The sequence below is a fragment of the Zosterops lateralis genome (assembly GCF_965231275.1).
Source record: "Zosterops lateralis genome assembly, chromosome: 3".
In the NCBI taxonomy this organism is placed as follows: domain Eukaryota; kingdom Metazoa; phylum Chordata; class Aves; order Passeriformes; family Zosteropidae; genus Zosterops; species Zosterops lateralis.
Window position 1 is genome coordinate 6217120 of NC_139764.1, and position 24043 is coordinate 6241162.

At 42.0% G+C, this 24043-nt stretch overlaps 1 protein-coding gene across 5 annotated transcripts; it reads left to right on the forward strand.

Annotated features, from left to right (window-relative positions):
* Positions 1 to 1719: 1719 nt before the first annotated feature.
* On the forward strand, positions 1720 to 22542 carry BTBD3 (BTB domain containing 3). 5 transcript variants are annotated; one of them, XM_083857239.1, is made up of 6 exons: positions 1854 to 1895; positions 10907 to 11120; positions 12850 to 13114; positions 13671 to 13761; positions 14261 to 14379; positions 18223 to 22542. In XM_083857239.1, exons 3-6 carry the CDS (start codon positions 12972 to 12974, stop codon positions 19253 to 19255), a joined length of 1386 nt encoding a protein of 461 aa, XP_083713365.1. In that variant the 5' UTR covers positions 1854 to 1895; positions 10907 to 11120; positions 12850 to 12971; the 3' UTR covers positions 19256 to 22542. The 5 variants fall into 5 exon arrangements, with proteins under 5 accessions (XP_083713368.1, XP_083713365.1, XP_083713366.1 ...); XM_083857240.1 differs by having other exon boundaries at positions 10910 to 11120; XM_083857241.1 differs by lacking the exon at positions 1854 to 1895 and adding an exon at positions 6584 to 6900 and having other exon boundaries at positions 10910 to 11120.
* The last annotated feature ends 1501 nt before the right edge of the window (positions 22543 to 24043 follow it).

Consider the following 24043-nt stretch of genomic DNA (forward strand, 5'->3'; position numbering starts at 1 on the left):
GACTGGAAATGCAGGAGGAGTCCAAAAAAAATCAAAACAAATGTTATTGAGTGGAGCCCCCAATTTGGGCCTCCTTACTGCCTCTCAATCAGAAGTGTATGTGCAGAAAAATCTTAGAACCAAAGAAAGGCTTGAGTTGGAAAGGACCTTAAAGATTATCTAGTTCCAGAACTTTACCTTTTAACTCCTGTGTGTGCTGGAATTAAAGCCAGAGTATGTTTTCCTACTGGATTTTGAATTCAGGCTGCAGAATAACCTCCTCTAACTCGGAGGAAAAGGCCTCTCCCCATAACTTACCTACCTAAATTACCTCCATTGCAAAGTGGCCTTTTACCTTCAGTCTGCAAAAAGGATGGAAAATTGCAGTGTTTTCCTTTCAGACAATGATTATTTTGTTGGCTTCCCAAGTCTCAATTAAATGATCATTTACACACTGTAATTTAAAGTGTATGCTTTGCAGGTAAAATCCATATAGCTACAAAGTGAGTATGTGTATGTGTACAGTCATTATTGTTGCTCTTTGGTTCCTTCTCTATTTTAATAGCTAAAATATTAAAACGGGAAAAGCAAAGTGCTGATTACCCACAGATATGCCTAATTTCACATTGTGAAGGTATCTGCTAGAATAATGTGTATATAATATAGGCAATGAGTGTTCATGAGAGACTAAAGCTGGAACACAGCAGCAATTCCAGAAATAATTGTTTCTTCAGAGGAAAAATAATAATAAAAAAACCCCAAACCCAAACTTGCCCTAGAGCTTCAAGCAAAGCCTTTTGCTTATGCTTTTAAAAATAAATGCTAGCAATGCATTTTAATTTCCCACGTGGCTACATACACTGGCATGATGAGAAATCCCTTATTTATGAAGCTCCTGGACAATCTTGGGTGCTGGTCCTGAAAATGCTCCATCATCCCTCTTGATGATTTTTTCAGCAGCTCAAAATTAAAATGTTTCGGTGCTTGGGGTTTGGTTTTTTGTTTGGGGGGGTTTTGGTGGGCCTTTTTGGTTGGTTGTTTTTTGGTGTTTTTTTGCTTGGAGGTTGTGAATAAGAGCGGATGAACAAGCACAAAGATTTCAGCTACCAATTATTTTTCCTTGTAACTTTTAATCTGACTAAGCAGCTGTCTATAGGGAAGGCTGAGCTCTCTTCTTCAGAGATATTGGTGCATATATAGAAAAACAAATAATTTTTCTTAGAAGGGAAATCCTCAAAGAGGTTGCCATGAATATGATAATAATATATAATATATAATAATTATATAAGATAATAAGATAATAAGATAAGCCATGAATATGCTTGAACTTTAATGGGATTCGTAATTTTAAAAAAAGGTCATTTTGAATTTATTTTTTTTAAAGAGGATGTTGTTAGGTTGTCCCCTAAATTATTTCCTCTCATACAAGCAGTGTGAATATGCTTCAATTCAGGCACTGACGGAATTTTTAATTTAAAAAAAAAAATTAAAAAGCGGATTTTGACTTTTATTAAAGGCGTAGTTAGCTTGTCTCCCAGCTTAGTTCCGAGGTGAAATCATAAGTCTGGGCTGGATGAATATGCTACAACTTCGGGCACCAATGGGATTTCTAACTGGGGAAAAAAAAAAAAAAAAGTTGTTGGATTTCGCAGGTGAAATCCCAACTCTCCGCTGCCGCCGGGCTCCTGTGCTGGTGTGTGTGGGGTGACTGCAGTGACCCTGGCACGCCTGAACCCCGTTTTTGGGGAGGGAATCCCTCCCGGCGCGGCCCCGGCACAGGCGGGGGGCGTGGCCTGGAGGGGAGGGGGCGGGGCCGGGGGCGGGGCCGCGCGCGCGCCTCGGCGGGGTGGGGCGGCGCGCGCGCTTCGCCGGCGCGAGGAGGGGCCGCGCGCGCGCCGCCCCGGGAGCGCCCTCAGGTCAGTGCGGGGCGGGGGGGCGCGGAGGGGCCGCCCGCCCGGGGGGAGCGAACACCCGCCACGGGAACAGCCTCCGGGGAAACACCCGCCACCCTCCGGGATGCGGCGGCGGATCCTGCTCCCCTCCCCGGCTGCGGCGGTGCCGGCGGGGAATGGGCTCTGGGCGCACCCGCGGAGCCGCCGCCGTGAGGGGCGGGGCGGGGCGGGGCGGGGCCGGGCGGCCGCACCTGGGCTCCGGCAGCGCCGCGGAGCCGGCGGAGCGGGTGAGGGGAGGGGAGCAGAGCAGAGCGGAGCGGAGCGGAGCTGTCCGGCTCGTCTGCACAAAGAGCGCCCCCCGGGCACGGCCTTTGCCTGGTCGGAGTCGCGGTGCGTGTCCGCAGGCGGGTGTCGGTGTCCCCTCGGTCGCCCTCCCTTTGTGCGGTGGGTTCGCGGCGGTGCCCGCGGTGATCCCCACGGTGATCCCCACGGTGATCCCCACGGAGCGGGCTCGGAAGGAGCCCCGGGACCCGTCTGTGCCCAGGCTGGAGCCTCCACCGGGAGGCAGCCCAAAAGTTAGGGTTTGAGGCTTTTCTCCTGCTTAAAGTAAAGCTTCTTTTGTAAAAAGCATTAATTCGGTAAACTTCCCGGAGGCACAATTAATAGTTGCGCCCAGTTTGGCATTAAATATTTCCTCCCTTCCCCACGCTGTTGGCCGAACTTCCTGATGTACCTGTCTCTGAAGGTTCGGCAGTTTCACCCGCCTTTGCAATTCACCATTTTCCTGTTTGTTTGGAGAAAGCCACCCATGAACTTGGAGGTTTATAAATTCGGTTCGTCCTGGTGTTTCCTGAGTGCTGAAGCATTTTAGAACAGGAGGGAGTAATGGGCTGTTCTGAGTTGGAGGAAAAGTTTGAGGTTGGCATACCTAAGTGTTCCTAACCTGTGTTTACTAACATGCCTAACTCAACAGGCTTTCTCATCTGAGAAGTGCTGGTTCAGGTTTTTTGCCTTGTACTTAGTCCTTGCCATACTTTGTTTTCAGTGTGTGATGTGAGTGTTAAATTTTAATCTTCACTCGGGGTTTTTTTAGTGGGTTTTTTTGGGGTTTTTTTTTGTTTTTTTTTTTTAATAGAGGGTTTTAGGTGTACAATACTTTAGGTGTACAATACTTTAGTTGGCATTGCTTAAACTTTTATGCCAGAGTGAGACTCAAAATAGCTTTTATTTTAGTGGGAGAGAACTGGTCTCACCATTTCCTATAGAATGTATGTGTAGGATGTCACAGTGCACAGTGTCTGGGGTTTACTCAGTAATTTAGTTTTGCAAATCAAATCTCTTAGGGCCTTTCATTTGAAGTAAGTTCTGCAGGATTCCCAAAGTTGAAGTTGAATGCTGACTGCAGTACTTACTTTTTTTTTTTTTTTTTTTTTTTTTTTTTTTTTAATCCCCCACAGTAAGTACACTGCAGCTAACTACACAATAACTTCCCTTGTGTTTCCCTGCCAGTGATCCTCAGCTCTGCCCCAGAGGAAACACCTTCCAGAAGCAACATGGGACTTGCACTTGCTCTTTAGAGCTTGTGAGCAATTTTTTAAAAAATTTATTTTCTAAATTTATCAAACAGTTAAAATGAAAGCAGCAGTGCTAGGGTAGACTCACTTAAAACAGAGATCTGATGATGATAGGCCATGTGTTATGTTGTCAGAAGAAATTTAGATCACCTGTTGTAGAAACTTGTGCAAAGAAGTTTTGCAGCAGAATGTTGTTTATGCCCAGCATTAGCTCTCTCTGATAATTCAAAATGGTTTTACCCTGATACTGTCTCTGGTAACTCCTCAGACTTGGCTGGCTGCTGTTCTGCTTTACAAATGTTCAGGTCCCTGAGCTGATGTGGAAGCTCTGTTTTGTGAGGCACTGAAATGAGGGATAAAGCACCAGTATCTATCTCAAAGGGCTGAGAGATGAGGCAAAAGAGGGAAGTAAGAGATGAGAATATCAGAGGGAAAAGATTACAAGCTTTTTGTGGTGGAAGTTGTCATAGGTTGTGTTTTCTGCCATTAGGTTAAATTCCAATCCCCTACCTTGGTTACAAAAGCACTTTTTATGTGTGTGTCAGAAAACTGAGCAGGGAGGCTTAAGTAAGACATCATTCAGATTTGAAAACTTCCCATTTTTAGGGGCCTGGCTCATCTGTTTTCTGATCCTGCTGCCCTCTCTGAGTTTGATATCTCTGCAAGCTGCTGTGAAAATCAAGCAAGTCCAGTGTCTGGGAAGTGTTTGCATTTTAAAACACTGGGGAGCTGGTTGGCAGTCTGGGGTATCTGCTGTCTGTCCTGGCTCTGTGGGGTGCCGACTGGCAACAAACAGGTTTGGGAGGTATCTTGAGACATCACCCTGTTGCCTGTACCTTAAGATAATCTGATATCCTGAATAAATATTTCACTAGAGGATTATGTACCACTTCAATACCAGGCTGAATGACCTGCTGATAACATCCTTCTGTGACAGGATATTTATGTACCAGGTTACACTCCATAACCACCCTAGCTACGCTTTCTCCTCTCCACATCCAAAGCAATTTAAAGGAGTAATTTTCTTTAAAAACTGCATTCTCTGGAGTTAGAGCTGTCCTGTGTCTCTGCTGGGTTGCAAGGGTTTTCTGAGAGTATGAAAAGAAAGCAGCTCTTCAGGCAGGTGGCATGTTTGCCTGTCTGAGAGGTGTGAGGATTCCTTAGAGCTCTTTGCCTTTACACCTCTACGAGACCAAATGATACTACCCCATGTATGCCAAGAAAAAGTGAGGGTTTTCATTTTATTTAAAAGTTCATAATATGTAAAACTAATGGGTATTTCTCTTAATTATGCTGTTCTGTTTGTTTGCTTGCCCCTTCCTTTGTTTCTTTATCTGCTGCAGTTTATCTATACAGCCTGATGTGTCACAGTTACTGTAAAGAACATTTAAGATGTCCTAATATTGATAGATAAATACATATTAAAGCACAAAAATATATTCTGAAACTGGAATTTGAGCAGTATGTACATGTTTCTCTTGAAAATTCATGATGGTGCAGTAGCCACCATTCACTTGTAAAGATGAGGAGAAGCTGATGGAAATACTGAAGCATAACTGACTGCTAAGGAAGGCAAGTATGACTGAACCATTGGCAGCAAAGGAAAATAAATCTGTTTTTCTAAAGCAGTGGATAGGGGAAAAAATTGGAACATCCATATCTCCATGTGGATTCAAACAGAGGCTGCACATGCTGAGAGAGTCTGGAATCAGTTAAGGGCAAAATCCATGGCTTCTAACATGTGGCAAGGGGAGAATCATTCAGGACAGTGCAGTATAATGGATGTCATGCCTGGTTCCATTCCTTGAACTGTTTGGGTTAGGCTCAAGTTTGCAGTAATCTGTCTCTCATATCTGAAAATTGGGGTTAATAGACAATTCTAAAATCACTGCAAGCATTGTTAATCATCGGGTTTTACTCTCACTTTTGAGAAGTGAGAGCCTCTGTGGCTGAGAATGTATGTCTTTATCAAAGGCTTGGTTTACCAATGCACTGACCTGTTCCTCTTTCACTGGCATGATCTTCCTCTTCTGTAATTTAAAATGCAATGGGACCAAGAAGCTGTATCAGACTTTTCCCATCTAACACACTGAATGCCACCAGCTGTGATGCTCTGCTGTAAACACACAGGTTGCTGATCTGCTGTGAGGTTTTAAGCTAAATATTCTTTGCCTAGATGTAAAACTACAGATTGGCACGATGTGGTATTCCATGACAGACCTGTACATTACAGCACCTAACCAAGCTTTCCCAAAATCCCCTCTGTGTTCCTCACCCTCGTTGAAGGTGCTGTTGCCATGACAGTCCCAGGGGTGTGCAGGCCACAGAGCAGGTGTGGTTGTGCACTGTAGCAATATCCTCTCCCCCTTTCCTGTCCCACTGGGAGCTTCAACACAGCGCTGTGACATGGTGAGTGTAGGTTACCTGCACATGAATGTGTAGTGTACACCAACATAATCAGCTGTGGTGCAGTTCCCCTGTGGATACTCATAGAGTGGTAACATTGGTTCTCACAAGTGAGAGCCTTCTCTCTGAGGAAGGGCCTGTTTGCATTTGCATTTTTCAGACTTTCTGTGTGTAGGGCAGCAAAGACATTTGTGAAGCAGTGATGTGCAGGAGCAGGCAGTTCACAGCCTGCCCTTCAGAGAGCCCGTATTAATTTAACTATTCAGTTTGAAAATAATGGTTTGTGAGCCAAGTTAAAATTAGTAAAAGGTTTGTCTACAGAGGCGAGATCTGTCTGCAAGGTTGGAAGTTCTGTCTGTAGTCATCTGATCTGACCTCTCCCTTGAAGCAGGCAGCATGTGAGTGCTGATTGTAGTGGTAGTTTTTCTGAAGTGCACTAAGATCAGTAGCTTCTTTCTCACAGGGCACCGAAGGATCATTAAATGCTAATGACTTTTGATTACTGTTGACCTTGGTCAATTTAGAATTAGTGACCTAGAGACGAAAACCACTGTATCTCATTACCAATTTCCTGAGCTATCTGATCTTTCCTTTGTGAGTCAGTTTTGGTAAGAGGCAGAGTAGAATTAAAGTTGACCTTTGCCTTAGAAAAAGGGTTGAGTGCTTTCAGGTTTGCAATATCATGTTTGTAAATAAATAAATAAGTGGCAGCCACTAAGAAAGAACTCATTTTTTGACCCCAGAGACTGTCAAGAGCAAAGCTCTACGTGAAATGAAATGGACAAGCTCGAGTAGCCACGATGGGGAACAAATGCATAATTTGTCTCTTTTAAATTAGTAGCAAAACAGTTTATCTCCTGTAACCTTGAATTGAATTATCATTTTGTGGTTGCAGGTTTTCTCTTCAGAGAGTTCATTTATAATTCTTGGTTTTACTTTGAACTATCAAGAAACAAGTTAATGCCCACAGAATGCATTGCAGATTTTAGTCTGGGATATTTTCTTCCTGCATCTCCCAAACTATGATATTGGGGAATATGTTTTAGCAGGTTTGTAAAATCAGATATTTTACATTGTAATGAAGTATTTGACACTATTTTGTACCATATGCCTGGAAGAGAATGTCCGTGGGGTAATTCACTGTAACAGGATTAAGTATATTGTTCACTGCAAGTTGTTTAAATGTAGGCTTTCCTTGCCACAGTTGTGGTTTATGTGGACCGTCATTCCTGCAGTAGGAATGGTCTTCAAATCAGAATGAAAATAAAAGAAAATTTTGAACTTTTTCTTTTCTCACTCTGATACATTAGCTATATTTATTTTGATCCACCAGGGAACAAAACTTTAAAAGGAAAAAAACCCAGCATAGCAAAGTGTTTGGGGCATAAATATTAAGTTATTCAGCCTCTCACTGAAGGTAAATTGCAGGCTTCAAGCAGCTAAGCAGGAAAAGTAACAAGAAAAAATGAGGAGATGTTGCAGTTGAATTTGGAAGAAGTTCATGGAAAGTGGCTTGAAATCCACAGAAAGAAAGTGCACATTTATTTGCAAATAAACATAGGAGTAGATATTAATCTTAAATGTTTTGTTGTGATTGCTTTGTCTCAAAGTGGATATTGCTTAAAAGATAAACAAAAATAAGTATTTTAAATTACAAAAATTACTTATTAGAAAGATTTAATACAAAGGCTGCTTTGGTAGAGAGACTAAAAACAAATGCCATGTGTAGCCTGTGTGCTAGCAAATACTACAGGAGTAAAAAATAGTTGTGAATACTCATTCTTTGGGTTTCTATTTTATATGAGTTTGTGTTTACCTTTTGACTAGCCTGCTCAGGACTTTCTGCTTTTGTTTTCTTTAAAGCATTAAGGACATTTAGGGGGAAAAAAAGTAAAAGCTATCTTAGTGGATAATGTTATGCAAAGTGTTTAAATCCTAATAAACACTTATCCGATAAGAATATTTGGTAACAAGTATGTTGCTAGTTAGCATGAGTTCTATAGAAAAATACAATGCAACTCTTTTGGACTTTGTTTTGAAGCTTCTGGTCTTGGTTCAAGTTGCAATTCTATCCTGATACTGTTCTACTGTCTCGCAGCTCTTGGCTATTCTGGCATTTAAATGCCCTTTTTTTGCTTCTATTTTGGCTTCTTTGAGAGTCTTTACAATTTTGCCCATCTTTCTTCCTGGTTTTGGTTGGTTGGTTTTTTTTTTCCTTACTAAGACTTCATTGCCAGCTCTTCCATGCAGCAGACAGAAGTAGATGCCATCTTGGTTTTTCCTGTGCTTCCAATAAGAAACTTAGGGGAGAGGAGATTGGAAGTTTTTATCCACTGCAATGCACTTTCTTACTTGAGGAAATGAGGGGTAGAGCTATCAGTCCCCTTTGCAAATTTGATTTTACAAACAGAAGGGTTGGAATGGATTGGGTGATTGGGAAGGACTCTTCCAAGTAACTGAATAATTTATAGATAGGTAAACAGAACAAGACACTGCAGCTGTGTGGGTTGGGTTTATTGAGGTTTTCTGTTTGTTTAGTTAGTTTTTGAACATGTATATTCCATTTTTAAATGAGTGCTTAAAGTTAAATTCAGTGAAAGCTAGCAGTGGACAGACAGGTAGATTTGTTAAACAGTAACATTGTGTATTTATTTTGGTTAATCAAGATGTGTCAAATGAAATTTGTTTTTCTGTAGGGGGAAGTTCAGAATTTAAACAATGTTAATAATGCATAGGCATAGTAACTGCCAAAGAAGATATTTGGCAACTTTACAGAAAAAGAAATGTATGCATTTCCTCATTGCTTACTAAGAATTCTTTCCTTTATTCATGATGTGGTTGTAACAAACATTTGGGAATTTTGCTGAAAGCTTGTTTTTCATAGATTTGTCTAGCTCATGTTACTACATGAGGAACAGGCCTGTAAATGAGCGATGTACAAAAACTCAGCTTATTAGGAGAAAAACAATAGAAACTCTTTGGTATCCTTGCTATTGCAGCAGCAGAGACTGATGAAGTATGAGGAAGAATACTCCCATCAGCCCTGGAAATTAAATTGATTTCTCCATTGGAAGTTACCTTTAGAAAAGTGTAATTATAGTAGTAACATGCTATTAAAAGTTGTACCAAGAGCTGGGCTTTACTGTGACTCCTGTGCTGCACAAGGTATATCATGTTCTTAAAGAATAAGTAAGCTGGGATGGCAGGTGTGTTGCACACACTTGGGTTTGAACAGCAAAATTGCTGCTTCAGTTCACAATGTTTAGTCAGGAGCTGATTTTCAAGGGCTCATAACCTGCTCCTAATGTTTTGGAAGGGGCATGTAATTTGGTGTGTAGTATCTCAGACTGGGAATATTGTCTTTTGCTTAATTCTTCTTTTCTGCCATTTTGAATACCCATTAGGCCAGTGTTAAGATTTAAGCATGGAATTTCCTACACCCTTTAATTTGAAGTATTTCTGGTCTGACTACGTTGCTTGTAAAATAAAAATTAATCTGCCTTTGAAGAACTGTATTTCCCTTTTTCTCAGTTGTTGATATCAAGTTTAGTTCTGTTAATATATAATTAATGAAGAAAAATGAGACTTGCTGAAGAAGATTGGGAGCACATTGTAATAAGATTTCAGAAATGGATAGATCTGTGCATCAGAAAAGGTCAATTTACTTGATCCTCTTGTTGGAGACAGACTGATCTAAACTGGGGATTTTGGCTGGTCTTTCAACAGGCAACAGTTCATGAGATTTTACTTGACTGCCAGTGTATTGATTTCTAAATTCATTAACAGTCTTTGTAGAGTAAAAGAACAAAACACCATTGTATGAAAATAAGTGGAAGCTGCTGCCGAAATAGAAAGAATAGGGAGTGAGAATAGCACTGATTCTTTGGGGGTTGTTTTTCCCATTTCACATCCATCTAATGAGTGGTTTATGAGACTTAGTTCCTGAGGTGATGAAGTGCAGTGGAAGATGGTATGAACCTGTAAGAGGTTTGTAGTTTTTAATGAGAATTCTATGAAAATCTAAATCTATTTACACTCTCTTCTGGAATCAGTGCTATTTTGCAGTTAGAGCAGGCTGGGTTTTGGTGTGTGGCTTAAGAGCAGGCAAAGATGGCAGTTTGGCTTTTTTATTTACTGGGCTGGATTTTTATCCTGTCAGGCAGATAATTCTCATCCACTGAGGTCTCTCTGATTTCTGAGTTCAGGCAGAACATGCTTCAGCTGCAGCTTCTCTCTCCTTTCCCAGAAAGCACAACATGCTGTGCATGCGTGATGTGTTCCTGAACTCAAAGGTTGGTGGATTCCTGTGGATTCGCATTTGCAATCTGTCTTTCCCACATGGGGTTAACTGGTCAGTCTATCCCTCATTCTCTTTGTCTCCTGTAGCTTCCCAGTGACCTTATCTGCTGTGTGTGTGTAAAAATCTTTGGATTTGTCCTGATCATTGGTTTGAAGAAATGTGCAGAGATTTTTATGTAGTTTGAGAGTCTATAAAATGGGTTTGTGGAACGACAGTCAAATCTCACAACCCCTGCTATCTTTTGCCTTCTGCCAACTGCAATGCTGAGAACCAGATTTTCTGGAGTCTGTGGTTTTCTGTATCTTTAAGAGGGTTTTTTTTAAGATTTCTTCCTTTTGAAATGTTTGTCCTGTGCAGTGGCAAAAGGGTTATTTTTGTAACTGGAAAGGCTGGAAATTTACATAAGGAGAGGAAAAAAAAAAAACTTACACAAACTCAACAAACTCAAATTCTGTGCTGGGAATACCTGCTGTGTTCCCGTTATAAACATAGCTGTGAGCAGTTATAACATCCCATCTGTGGGCTGACTTTCTTCTCCTTTACCCCTTCTTTTCCCTCTCTACAGTTCAATATGGTTTGGGTTTTTAGTTTCCCTTCTAATCAATCTATTGCAGCTAAAGAAAAAGCAGGGAGGAGAAAGAGAAGGTTGCTAGAAATAATTTCTTTGGAAGTTACATAATCTCCCCTCAATGTATTTAGGAACGTGTCTCTGCCTTTCAGCTGCACCAAGCATAACCCACCATCTTCCTTTAAAGCAGCAGATTTTGCACTGAGGTGTTGGATTGTGAGATGCAGCAGCTGAGGCATGGACACATCTCCCTGTGTTTCCCCCTTCCATGAGCAGTGCTTTCAGACGGAGAGGACAGATGTGTCTGGGAATGGCATCGTCCCCAACCAGTGCAGCAAAGCCTCTGGATGGCTGGGGCATGCAGTGAGTGCTTCGTGTGGAGCATCTCCCAAGGAGACCTGGTAATCTCTGAAACACCTGCACACTCCTCAGGTTAAAGATATTCTGAGTGTGTGTTACACAGCCACAGCTGTGATTCAGGTGGTTGGGATGGAGGTTGAATAAATAGTCTGAGTAATATTTCTGTTTGAGTCAGTGGCAGGTTTCTGTCAGGGGCTTCAATGAGATTTCTTCGCTAACCTTTTATCACTTTAATTTCTCCACTGTGCTCTTGTCCAGCAAAACTAATTAAGGCAAAATGTGGCTAAATTAGCTTTGAAAGCAGAGGGTTTTTTCTTTAAAACTGAAAGTAATTATGAAATCATATTCTAATTATGTGCTCCCCAGTTTTTAAGGTGTGATATGTTGACACATACCAAGTATTTTTTAGTGCCCTGCTTTTGTTTTTAAGTGGCTATGCTTACTTGGTCGTTCTTCTATACATTTGAACTTGCTATTAAAGAAATCTGATAAATTTAAGTTCTGAATAAACTAATGACTAAAAATTAGATTTCTTTCCTATTTAAATGGCTTGGTTGGCATAACTTATATCCTGTTTATTTCAGGAAGTATTTGTGGATAAAATCGTACTGTGTTTGCATGTCAAGGAGTGATTTTTGCCCAAGACTCTCTAAATCATTCAGACCTTTTCATTTAATGCTTTGAAATATTGATTAAATATATTCACTCTGATTTGCTTTAATGTGATTGCACATCTAGAAATTTTCTTCTGATGTGGTGCAGCCATGTCTGGTGTAAGCTGGCTTAATTAGCACTGCTTGGTGATTTGGGACCCCTGTCAAAGGCTGTTATGTTATCTGGAAACAGAAGGAGTTAAAGCTGAAGCTGTGACCTCATCCCTGTTCATGTTACACTGGAGTAGGAGCTGCGCTGAGGGATTGTTTGGCTGCATCGCTGTCTGCGCTGCTGCTTGATCGTTTTAATTCGGTTCCGATATCTGTCATACACTCGCTGAACAACTCTTACAGTGGGGATTTGTGGGAGTGCTAGAGGCAAAGGAAGCTGTGCTAATATCGAGTGCCCGTGGAAACAGCTCCCACGGCAATAGACTCAGATCTTTCTACCTGATTTCAACTTGTTACCGCTTCGCCTGTGGAAACCGAGGCGGCACCGGGGAGAGCTCGCACGCAGAACAATACATACGCACCCGCGGCCAGCCGTGCGCTTACGCAGCCGCCTGTGCCATTTATTCCTTCATTCCCACGCCGGCTGCGTGGGAGCTGCGGGAGCGCCGCTGTGGCTTTAACGTGGGAGCGGCGCAGGCTACAATAGGTGTCACTGTGTGCGAGCCCAATCGCGCTCGGTGGCTGCAGCCATTGGCTCCGCGCTGCCGGCTCCGGCAGTCCCGCTCCGCTCGCAGCCCCACTGCCAGCCCTGCCCGCACAACTTGGGCTCGCCGGCAGCTCCTCCTGCCCTTCTGCCCGGCATGTAGCGCTGCCAGGCGGGCCCTGATCGAGAAAGCTGGCAGGAATGATGGGGATGTATTTAACGATTCAAGTACTGGATCAAACTTAAAGTCAGTTTCTTGCTCGGTGCGCTGGGAAGGTCACCTTGTCTTGCTGGAAAAAAGAAGCAAACTCTCAGCTCTGCTGCTTTCGGTGTGACAGCTTCCACGTACATTCCTAAATGTTCCTAGCTAGTTAGGCTGTCGGGCTTTACACACGGGTATACTCATGGTAGATGAGAAAGGAAAGAACATGAAATGTCTCACCTTCTTCTTGATGCTTCCAGAGACGGTCAAGAACAGGTCTAAGAAGAGCTCTAAGAAAGGAAATAGCAGCAGCAGTAGCAACAGCAAATTGCCTCCAGTTTGCTATGAAATCATTACCCTGAAGACCAAAAAGAAGAAGAAGATGGCTGCTGATATTTTTCCCCGAAAGAAACCAGCTAACACTAATACAACTGCTGTCCAGCAGTACCATCAGCAAAATCTCAATAACAACAACACTATTCCTGCACCTAATTGGCAAGGACTTTATCCAACCATCAGAGAGAGGTAAGTTCAGAGCACTTTTTTTGATGTTTGAATGGAGAGGTGAAAAGTAGCAAAATGTCCTGAATGCATTTATTTGCTTAAGAAAACACAATTACGTTTTATTTGTTTGGGCTTTTTTTCTCCCTGTGGCTGTGAAATAAGAATTTTGGTAATGGGAAAGTATTTTAATATCTCTTTTCCAGTCAGTGCATCTGTTTGAGTTAATAAAAATGTTGCTTAAAGCTGCAGCATATCTGTAAAGGTTTCCTTTTAGACCTCAGTGGGGATTTTCAGTGATACATGCTCTGGACTTCGATTTCCACTTCTTGGAAAGTTCTCAGAAGTTTGGGGGTTTGTTTTATTGCACACTCAGACACCACACACACTTTTTCCTCCTTAGTATTTTCTCTGGTATATCTGTGCAATGATCTGTAAAGTAGCTTGAAGCAAAGCGTGACCTGCTACTCTTTGCTAACAAGCAACTTGAAGTTGTTTAAAAAATCAAATTTCTTGGGTCTGGGGGCATGCAGAGAGAGTTCCTGGGTGCCACAAATTAACATACAACCTCTGTTTGTAGAAATGCAGTGATGTTCAACAATGACTTGATGGCAGATGTTCATTTTGTGGTCGGGCCACCAGGTGGGACCCAGCGGCTGCCAGGACACAAAGTAAGCAACAGCTGCACGATCCTCTGGGGCGGGGAGAGCCGGGGAGAGCTCCCACGGTTCCAGCAGGACAGAGCGTGGGAGGCTCAGCTCTTCTAGGACAGGCAGCAGTCTGTGTTTGAAAAGGCCACATGCAGTGGGATAATCTGTCCCTGGCCTTTCTTTGTGTTTTGGGTTAAACAGCACGCTTGCTGGGCTAAGGCAGTAAAGTTAGCAGTACTGCTTTGTGCTGTTGATTAATACTGCTCTTGAGATTTCCTAGAAATTGTTAACTTCTGTGGTGGAGATGAGTGTTTTCCAGTAGCTAATGCATCTACGCCCAGGAGAGTAAAATACAAGGAAAATGTGTGATTTGTTCTGAACTTGGACTTCATTTCTTACTGAATTGTGTCTGTAGAGCCTGTTAGTGCAGCCCAGTATGCTCAGAGTGGCTCTCCCACATTGTTTGTGTTGGCAGTGTTTTGAGTTCAAAGCATGAAATAAGATTTCCCTTTCTCAACAGTATGTCCTGGCTGTTGGGAGCTCTGTATTCCATGCGATGTTTTATGGAGAGCTTGCTGAGGACAAAGATGAGATCCGTATACCAGATGTTGAGCCTGCTGCCTTTCTTGCAATGCTGAAGTAAGCATCATTCATCTGCTGGATACGTGTTCCTGTCTGATGTATACATACCCTGCCAGTATCACAGCTGAAGTATTAGACTTGCATATAAACAGAAAGAGAGCAGTCGCTTGAAATATTCCTCTTTTTGTGTTTTAAACTTTCGGCTCGTTTTGCTCTCCCCCCATCCTCCCAGGCACACACGTATTAGACTAATGTAGGCAGTTGTAAATAATGACTTTGACAGGGGATCTTTGGGCACATTGTGTACTGTAATGCCTATCGATCTGATTTGTCACTACACGTTACACAAAGGAATGGAGTTACTAAAAAGGTTTGTCAGCTGCAACAAAAAAACCCCAACTACTTTGTAAGCATAGAGAAAAGTTAAAAATGCATGCACAAAGCACTCCCCCCCCAGACCCAGTAAATTGCTGGGTTTGTAGATTGACATGGTTCCAGCTCTTTTACAAACCTGCAGTATGCAGGTCTTGTCTTAGAAAAATGACCCTAAGTTATTCAGTATAGCTTCTGAAAAATAAATTTCTCCTAATGTATCATATTGATGTGTTTGGAAAGTGATAAAAGGCTGTTTACATGAACATTATCTAACAAGGAAAACGAGTCAGTTTACATGGTCATTATTTTTCTTCTTGCAAACTGCCTAAGAAATGCTCTCTTTTCCTAAATGGGCATAATGAAGCAGCTTCCCTGCTGAATTGTCCTTGAATGTATCTATAAACTCTGATTGTCAAAAAGAAATGCTCTGTCACAGAAATGCTATGGCTCTGAGGTTTTTTTTTCTTTTTCCTATAGCTTAAATAAATGCTGTTGCTTTCCTGTAGAGAAAATACATCAGTATCTGGTAGTGATCCCTTTAATATGCTGCAGGTTTTCTTGCATGTAATGATATAATCACCAGCTAGCAATTTATTGTATTTCATAGATTGTTTTGATTAGCTTGTGATTACAGAACAGTTTCTTTTTCATTTTTAATATTTCACTGGCACCATAGATGAGCATTCAAAGTTGCATATAGAGTTTTTATAGGTTATCATCAATATCAGGAGTGTTCTGTGCAAATATTGGCAGCTGCCAGGAGAGCCCCACAGATGTTCTGTAGACTTGGAATATAAAGTTAAGGTATGACATGTAAGGAAGTGTGGTATGGATCTTTGCTTTGGGCCTTCTTGATTTTGTGGCAGAGCTCAGACTTATGCTTTACTTTCATGCTGAATTTTACAAATCACAAATACAAGTTACTTGAATTCTTCCAGCCCTCCCTTGCTTTTTGAACAGCAAATCTATTTCACTGTGGCTAAACATGATATGCCATATAAAAACTGAATGCTCTCTGAATTTATCATTAAGAAATGTGTGTAGAAAGCAAGCCTAGAAAAGAGAGTATCAATACTGACATCTAGGTCTTGACGTATTATTTAGCCCATGGCAATTTAGGAAACTATCTAAGAGAGCATGGCCAGAACTGTGGGATTCTTCACCTACTCAGCTTTTATTAAAAAAAACTCAAAAGAGTAGGAAAAGTCTGTGGTGTGTGTGGCTGTTGAGGTAACCTTGCCACCAGTGCTGCCTTCCCTGATGCAGCGTGCCTGAGGCTGCAGTGCCCCGGTGTCTGCGGACACCGGGATGGTGCAGGGAAGGCACAGGGGTGGTGCTCAGCAGTGCAGCCTCCCCCAATCATGAGATCCACTGCATGTGGAGCTTAGGGGGAGCCAGCATCCCCTTCACTCTGGGAATCCATCCTTGTGAGTGTTTCTTGCTACTGCTGTGAGCCATGCATGGCACAAGGCTCTGTTGCTACAGAGGGAAAGGCTTTAGCTATGCCAAAGCAGTCTCTCCTTCATACACTTCTTTCTGTATCATAAACTTTGTCAGGAAATACATTTAGCTTGGGTTTTTTGGTTTTGACATCTTGCTGTTTTGGTGTGTTTTTGGTTTTTTTCTTCCCTTGGGCCAATGAATTCTGATAGCATAAATATTTTTTTTGTGTTTTATTACACAGTGGGTGTTCTGAGAATAAACAAGTTATTGCCAGGTGTAAATAGGAAATACCAGGACTGGTAGACATTAATTATTCTCCCAGTAAAACTGCTTTGACTGGTCTCTACAGTTTTAAAAACAGGGTTAAACTCACAGTCTAGCTGCCAAACTGAATTGGTGCATTAATGTATTGTATCTTATCTCAGTCTTGACTGTTCAAGTTAGAACTGTGATTTCATCTCATCCCAGGCTGAATGTGTTACTAAACCATCAAACCCTGTGGTCTGGCAGAATCCTGTGTTTGAGAACAGGGTGAAACTAGAATATCAGTAATTGCAGACCAGAGCTGAGGTGCACTGGCAGAGTGAGAGGTGTGGAGTATTGCTGACAGCCAATCTGTGCTGTCTCTGCTGTACATCAGTGATATTAGTTCTTTATTTTCAGGAATATTAAAATAGCAACTTTTGTACTATTTCTATTTAAAACAGATGTCATCACTCTCTGCTGTACTAGAAGGCAAAGAGAAGTAATAGACGGGAGGAAAGAGTTGGAGAGCAATGAGGAGAATCATAAAAACAAATTCATTGAAAATGGAATTTTTTTGGGCGATAAGGGAGCTAAGCCTGTAACTGTTGATATACAGATGGATTCTTTGGTTTCAAAAATAAGCTGAAACCAAGTAGTAAAGACTAAAATAATCTTGGCTCTATGTATGTTTTTTTCTCTGTAACCTCTTAGATTTTATGTTGCTGGAGCAGTATCTCCTCTGTGCGTGTTTTCCAAGTGTGGCATGGAGGATACTATCTTACAGCTGCAAAAATGCAAATAGTTACTTACAACTATAATCAGATCAGTGTAGGTACTAATTCCTCTTTATAGGCACATCTGTTCTGCAGAAAACTCATTGTGTAGGGAAACCTGTTAACTAGAAAATTTTAATTAGTACAGGGTTGCATACAACTTTAGCTTTTCTGGAGGAAGACGCTTTTATCAGCCATAACCATCAAGACTTGCTTGTCCCTGTGAAGAGTGAAATTGCATTTGGCATGGCTTTAGCACATTGCATTCACCAGCTGCAAATGGGGCCCTGAAGCATGAGATATTGAAAAGAACAAACTGTACAATGCTTCATTTCTCTGAGCAATGAATCCCAGCAGTTTAGTCACATAAATAGAATTTCACCTTCATCTCTTCCACCACACTACCAGAGCAGTAAAGCTTTTTTCATCCTTATGCAGTGCGACTGAGTGAAAATGCTGTGCTAGTTGAGTTAGAATGTTTTGAGCATTAAAAACCTGAAAATCTTCCATTTCTAATATGCTTCATCACCCTTTGAAAAAACCAATGAAAAACACGAGCCCAAACAAAAAAGCCACCTCTGAAAAACACCTGGCCCAGTAGTTACAGAAATAGATAGCACCTGATATATTTGAATAGCATTTCTCTTCTTAGATTACCTAGTTACTCCCTACAAACTTGTTATCATTCCTGTGTTTGTGCATGCACCTCAGCAAACCACAGTTCACCATCAGGGGACATGCAGTCCAGGGAGCCTTGATAACACATATTCCAGACTCCTGTGGTAGCTGAGTGAGACAGCCCTGCAGGAGCTTCTGCCTGGGAGCCAAGGCCTGTGTGGAAGGAGCACAGAGCCTGTTCTCTTCCATGGTCTTAACAAAAGTGCTGATTTTTTTTTTTTTTTTTGTGCTTTCTTTCTGGGCTTAATCAATACTCCCCAAAGCACCGCTTGGTTTTAATATGGAGCCATTTAAATATTCTTTGTTTCTGATTTTGTATGAGTTTGTTGTCGACAAGCTGGTGTTGCATTAAGCAGCAGCATTACACCCGTGTGCTTTATTTCAGGTACATCTATTGTGACGAGATCGATTTGGCTGCAGACACCGTCCTGGCCACTCTTTATGCTGCCAAGAAATACATTGTCCCTCACCTGGCCCGTGCCTGCGTCAACTTCCTCGAGACAAGCCTGAGTGCAAAGAATGCCTGCGTGCTGCTCTCCCAGAGCTGCTTATTCGAGGAACCCGACCTGACCCAGCGCTGCTGGGAAGTGATTGATGCCCAAGCTGAGCTCGCTTTGAAGTCTGAGGGCTTCTGTGACATTGATTTTCAGACACTCGAAAGCATTCTCCGAAGGGAGACTCTGAATGCCAAAGAAATAGTTGTTTTCGAGGCGGCTCTGAACTGGGCTGAAGTGGAGTGCCAGCGACAAGAGCTGACGGCCACCATAGAGAACAAGCGCAAGGTGCTGGGCAAGGCTCTCTACCTGATCCGCATCCCCACCATGGCCCTCGACGACTTCGCCAACGGCGCCGCTCAGTCGGGGATTCTGACCCTCAACGAGACCAACGACATCTTCCTCTGGTACACGGCCGCCAAAAAGCCAGAGCTGCAGTTTGTCAGCAAGCCCCGGAAAGGCCTCGTCCCTCAGCGCTGCCACCGCTTCCAGTCCTGCGCCTACCGCAGCAACCAGTGGCGCTACCGGGGCCGCTGCGACAGCATCCAGTTTGCCGTGGATAAGAGGGTGTTTATCGCTGGCTTCGGGCTCTACGGCTCCAGCTGTGGGTCAGCAGAGTACAGTGCCAAGATTGAACTGAAGCGCCAAGGGGTTATCTTGGGCCAGAACTTGAGTAAATACTTCTCGGATGGTTCTAGTAACACTTTTCCCGTGTGGTTTGAGTACCCGGTGCAGATCGAGCCCGACACCTTTTACACGGCGAGCGTGATTCTGGATGGTAACGAACTCAGCTATTTTGGGCAAGAAGGAATGACAGAAGTTCAGTGTGGGAAGGTGACTGTTCAGTTCCAGTGCTCCTCGGACAGTACAAATGGCACGGGGGTACAGGGAGGACAAATTCCCGAACTCATATTTTACGCTTGAATTGGGAGTGTGTGGATACAAAGCATTTTGCTATGAAGAACCTGTCTGGTTCAGGCCTACTGACACTTAGCTTTTTATCTGCAGATATGTGATCAGTACAGGGAATATGTAACTAAATGCTGTGGGCAAGTTCCTGGCTTGCTGTACTTGTAGCATCGTTGGTGATTAAGTGTAATATTTAAACTGGAAGCTCATAGAAACAAGCGAGTTTTAAAGGCTTTTGTAAGAGGGGTGCCTGTTTGCTGGTGATGCTGACTCTTTCTTTGATGCACCTGTGAATCACTAGAGGATGTCCCCCTCTTGTATCTCACTAAACACCGTCTTCATTGATCCATTTTCTCTTTCTCCATTTTCTGCTTTCTGCTTGTATTGGGGAGGTAGGGATAGAAAATGAAGAGCCTTGTTTTATAGCTGTCTCTGCTGTCTGCTCTGCAGAGTTTAGAGACTCCATTAAATCAAGCTGCTTTTGACCATGGGGGCTGAAAGAAGTCCTTCAGTTATAAGCAGAAAAAGCACAAGTTTCAACCTTCACCCTGTGAGATTCTCCTGCAGCCAACTGTTTGGGATGGCTCCAGGGGAAGATGGGGAGTGGGAAGCATCTTTGAGGAAGCTCCAGGGCACACTGATCATGTCCCCAGTGCATGGACATGTTCACAGGGAGGAAGGGATGTGGGCTTGGCAAGTTACCCTTGGAGATGATTTTCTAGGAATTCCACCTTGAAGGCAAGGAAGTACTTACATGTGTTCAAATTGTGTGTGCAGCTCTTGAAACTCTACTCCCATGACCCAGGTTTTGTTGGATTGGAGTTGATCTGCTCTTTAAATGGCATTTCTTTGAACCCTTGCTAAATAAATGGGAATTTATATAAATCATCTGACGCAGGATAATTTTTTCTTTGTTTTGGATGGGTTTTTTTCTTCTTCCTAAACATGATAGAGGCAGACTTTAGAGGAACAAAAGAATGTATCAATCTTGACTTTTATTTTTTCTGTAATACAAGATTTTTTTTCTTTTTATTACCAGTTGAAATTTAGACAAAGACAGAAGATTCCCAACTGTGATCAAATTACACTTAGTGTATACTATCAGACAGCAGTGAGGGGAAGTCTCCTCTAATGGGTTATTACTGGAGCTCTTGCAACTGCTTATGGCTACACATCAGTCAGAGGATTATATGGTACAGAACCTTTTCCTTGCCTGAGTTTTTTCACCCAAACTTCCTGTTACATGTCTGTATCATTTTTGCGAAATTATGAGGGATACTCCTTGTATCGGGGAAGGAGATCAGCATGAATTAGAAGTACTAATTGGTACTATTGAAACATGAGCAAATCCTTCATCACTGCACTGGTTCAATTGTTCCTCAAAGGCTACACTGCCTGTTGTAAAGCATCTCCTTGTTGCTTCACCTCCAAAGTGGGTTCTGTTTGTTGCGTACCTGCCAACAAATTGAGAGGACCAAGTGATTCTTTAGACCGGCTGAAGCTGAATGTTACACTATATCAACACATTAATGTAGCATAACTCTAAATTCACTTGTCAGTTCTGTAATAAAAATGTTTTTCTGATATGATTTCTTACCGGTTTTATACTATTACTCTAAGTGTTGCTTGACGTTTGGAATCCTGGCCCCCGGCCATCGGAAAGTGCCAAAATTCATCTTTGCACTGTCCAAAATACCATCTGAATTAAGAGCAACAGGAGTGTAGTCATCAGACGCTTTATGGCCAAAGCCCAGATCTTCTCTCTAGGTAATAAAAGGAGAGCCAGGTAAAAAAGTACCCCACAGGATTTATGCCTTTTATCCATCTTGGCGTTTAATGTTTTGTATACATCCATACGTGTGTGTGTAAGCAGCGCTCTTTCTGAAATGTAAATACCCTCAAAAGACATAAAGTGTTTTGTTTTTTGTAACAGATGTACATAATCCAGACTGTTCATGAAATCTAAACAGAATGCTCCATGGAAAACTCCCAGGGAGAGATTTTAAAAAAACCTCCAGTTATTTATATTTAGATCTGCAGCTGAAAATAGACAAGAGTATAGATGGTGTGGAGTGGAGAAAGAGTTGCCGAAGAGATCGTAAAAAGGAATCTGAGATTGTGGTGAGGTAACAGTCATCTACTTCTAGACAACATCTGAGCAGCAGTTCCATTTATTTAGATACATTTCAAAGCAGAGAAAGATGGTAATCAGCTGATTAAGTTTTCATACAGCAAGTGGCTGATGCAGATGTAATTACTCTGAGTGATGAGCAGATTGACAGGTTGTTTGTAGTGAGCAGCGAGCTGCATTCTAATTTAAAAAAAAAAAAATGTGCCACAGCTGGTGGGACAAGTCAGAGAGTGCTGCATTGGTTTAACTAGTCTCGGGTTCTCACTTTTAATTTATTATTTGTTTTGACTTACCTGCAAATAAAGGTGACGTATCTGCTAGGTTCACTGGCTGGGAGAGAAGTTCAGAGATCAGAATACTCTGTAGCTGTCATATGTAGAAAATGAGCTATTATTTAATTATTGTTCTTATTTGATTCTGTTATGAAGTCTTTTTGACAAAGTAGGATGAAAGCAACCTCTAGCTTAATTCCCCCGAGTCTGTTCCAGGTTTTAGGAGCTGGTGCAGGGAAAGGTTTCTACTGCAGGTGATCAAACAAAGGCACCCAAAACACCTTTTGATGCTCACAGCACAACTGAGCACTTTGTGATGCTAACAAGAACTGGGATGTAAGAAGGTGACCAGTGCCACTCACCTTGGGACATCAGGGCACTTCAGTCGGTGTCTGAATGTGGATTTGGTTGGTTTAGCAGAAGCACCCAAGCTTGAATACATGGATTGATGTTTTGCAAGCATCAGCCGTATCAGCCTGGAATGTAAATGTTATATCAATAGAGATCACCTCGCAGATTCTGTCTAAATTGTTCCTGGCTGTCTTTGCTACTTGTATCTTTGACTTACTGGTGAGAGAAATCTGTGATAAGAGGGTATGATGTAATATACTTTCTGCATATCTAAAATAGTATTTAAGTAAACCTTTTTGATTTCTACACACTTATTGCACTGAACTGGTTTGGAGTTTTTTGTTGTGATAAACTCGTCTCACTTCAGGTCCCAGCACCCATTTGTGCTGAAGCAGTGTTCAACCTTAGCAGGCTTACAGCATTATTTATAAAGGACAGATATATATAAATATATGAAGTACCTCATGTTGAATGTTATTGTACTGTATCTTCAATGTCACAGTGCAGATCTTGTTGGACTCATGAATGTGTATAATCACGTTAAACATAAAAATAAAAATGATTCTTAAATGGTTGTTTCCTGCAGTAACTTTGAAGCATGAGCTGTGAAAGCCCTTAGTTATCTCTTCTAACAGTTCCTATTGTTGTACAGTTGTGCAGGGATATTTGTTGAGCTTATGCATTCAGAGATCTTTTGATCCCCAAAGAAGCAGAAGTCTAAGGAAAAACCAAGGGAGAACAATGAAAATGTTAATCAGTTACATTGTAAAAAGGTTGACGATTAAGCTAATGAGCTAGAGTGAATGAATTCATTTATGTGCTTTATGAAAGACCTTGTCTACTAGCATTAATATTTTCATGTTCTGTTAATATTATTAAGCATGCGGAGATGAAGGGGGAGAGTCTCTTGTTTTTTCTAAAAGACAGTTGGCACAGGAAAGGCCATGCTTTCAGTCTCTGATGTATCAGAAAGGACATGGTTAGTGCCAAGAGGCTGTTCTCTGCTGAAAAGTTAATTATATAATATTATTGAGAATTCTGAGTATTAACAGTTTTCTTCCAGGAGATTTGAGACTTCATTTTAAATTACTTCACTGACTTTTAAGGTCAGTGAAGCTGAAGCATCGCTTCCATCATGTCCATCTCCGAGACTGGCTAATGATAAAAAAATACAGTCTGATAGAGAGAGATGGAAATTTGAGGAAGTCTACCCCAGAAAAAATCAATACCTTCAGAGTTCATCCAAAATTCTGACTGAAACATGTTTGCAGGCATCAAATTTGCCATTTTGGGTAAGTAAGTCTTTCTAGAATTCTGACTTCAATACTCGGCATCACCCTGCTCCATTCTTGATCCAAGTTCTCTTACATGCCCAGCACTTCTCATTTGGAACTGACTCCAAGCAGGAACTGTCCTGTACCTTGTACTGTACTAATGACACCAGCTCTTAAATGTGTGGTAGATATCAGTGTGATTTGGTGCAGCAAGGACCACACTGGCAGCAGCAGCCTAGCTCGGTGCAGCAGAGGAGATTGGTGCTGCTGGCAGCCTCAGATGCTTTGGTAAGCAGGCCAGAACTCAGTGGACAAGATGAATAAAGGATGGCCTATCTCATCCAAAGGGACATTCTCCTTTGCTTCTGCCTGAAATATGACAGGAGTGATAGGACACTTGCTTTGGAAATGGATTTTAGGGACAGCAGTGTCAATCTATTGCAGATAGAGTGAGGCAGAGAATCACATGTGTATTTGTGCCAGCAAAAAAAGAAGCTTGAAATGGAAGGAAAAAGTCTGGGATTTTTCTGGGCTTGAGAGGAATTAGACCCCAAGAGGTGCACTCAGTTGTTTTGTCTTACAGGTAATATCCTGCTTGGTGGAGAAGGTTCCCTGCTCCCATGTAGCTGGAAACTCCTCAGGAACACATGGCTGCTGCTTCTCATGAGGGCAAGTTCCTCTCTAAAACAGGCTCTGAATACTCTCAAGTGTAGGAACCTAGTATTTCCTGGCCTAGCAACAGTAGCTATCCTACAGCACAGGAGAAGCTTAAGGA

Excerpts from the sequence above, each read along its gene's own strand:
- BTBD3 (XM_083857238.1), top strand. The coding sequence starts at position 12,792 with ATGGTAGATGAGAAAGGAAAGAACATGAAATGTCTCACCTTCTTCTTG. Across the intron at positions 13,115-13,670 it reads TATCCAACCATCAGAGAGAG|AAATGCAGTGATGTTCAACA; the intron begins GTAAGTTCAGAG and ends CTCTGTTTGTAG. Across the intron at positions 14,380-18,222 it reads GCCTTTCTTGCAATGCTGAA|GTACATCTATTGTGACGAGA; the intron begins GTAAGCATCATT and ends GCTTTATTTCAG.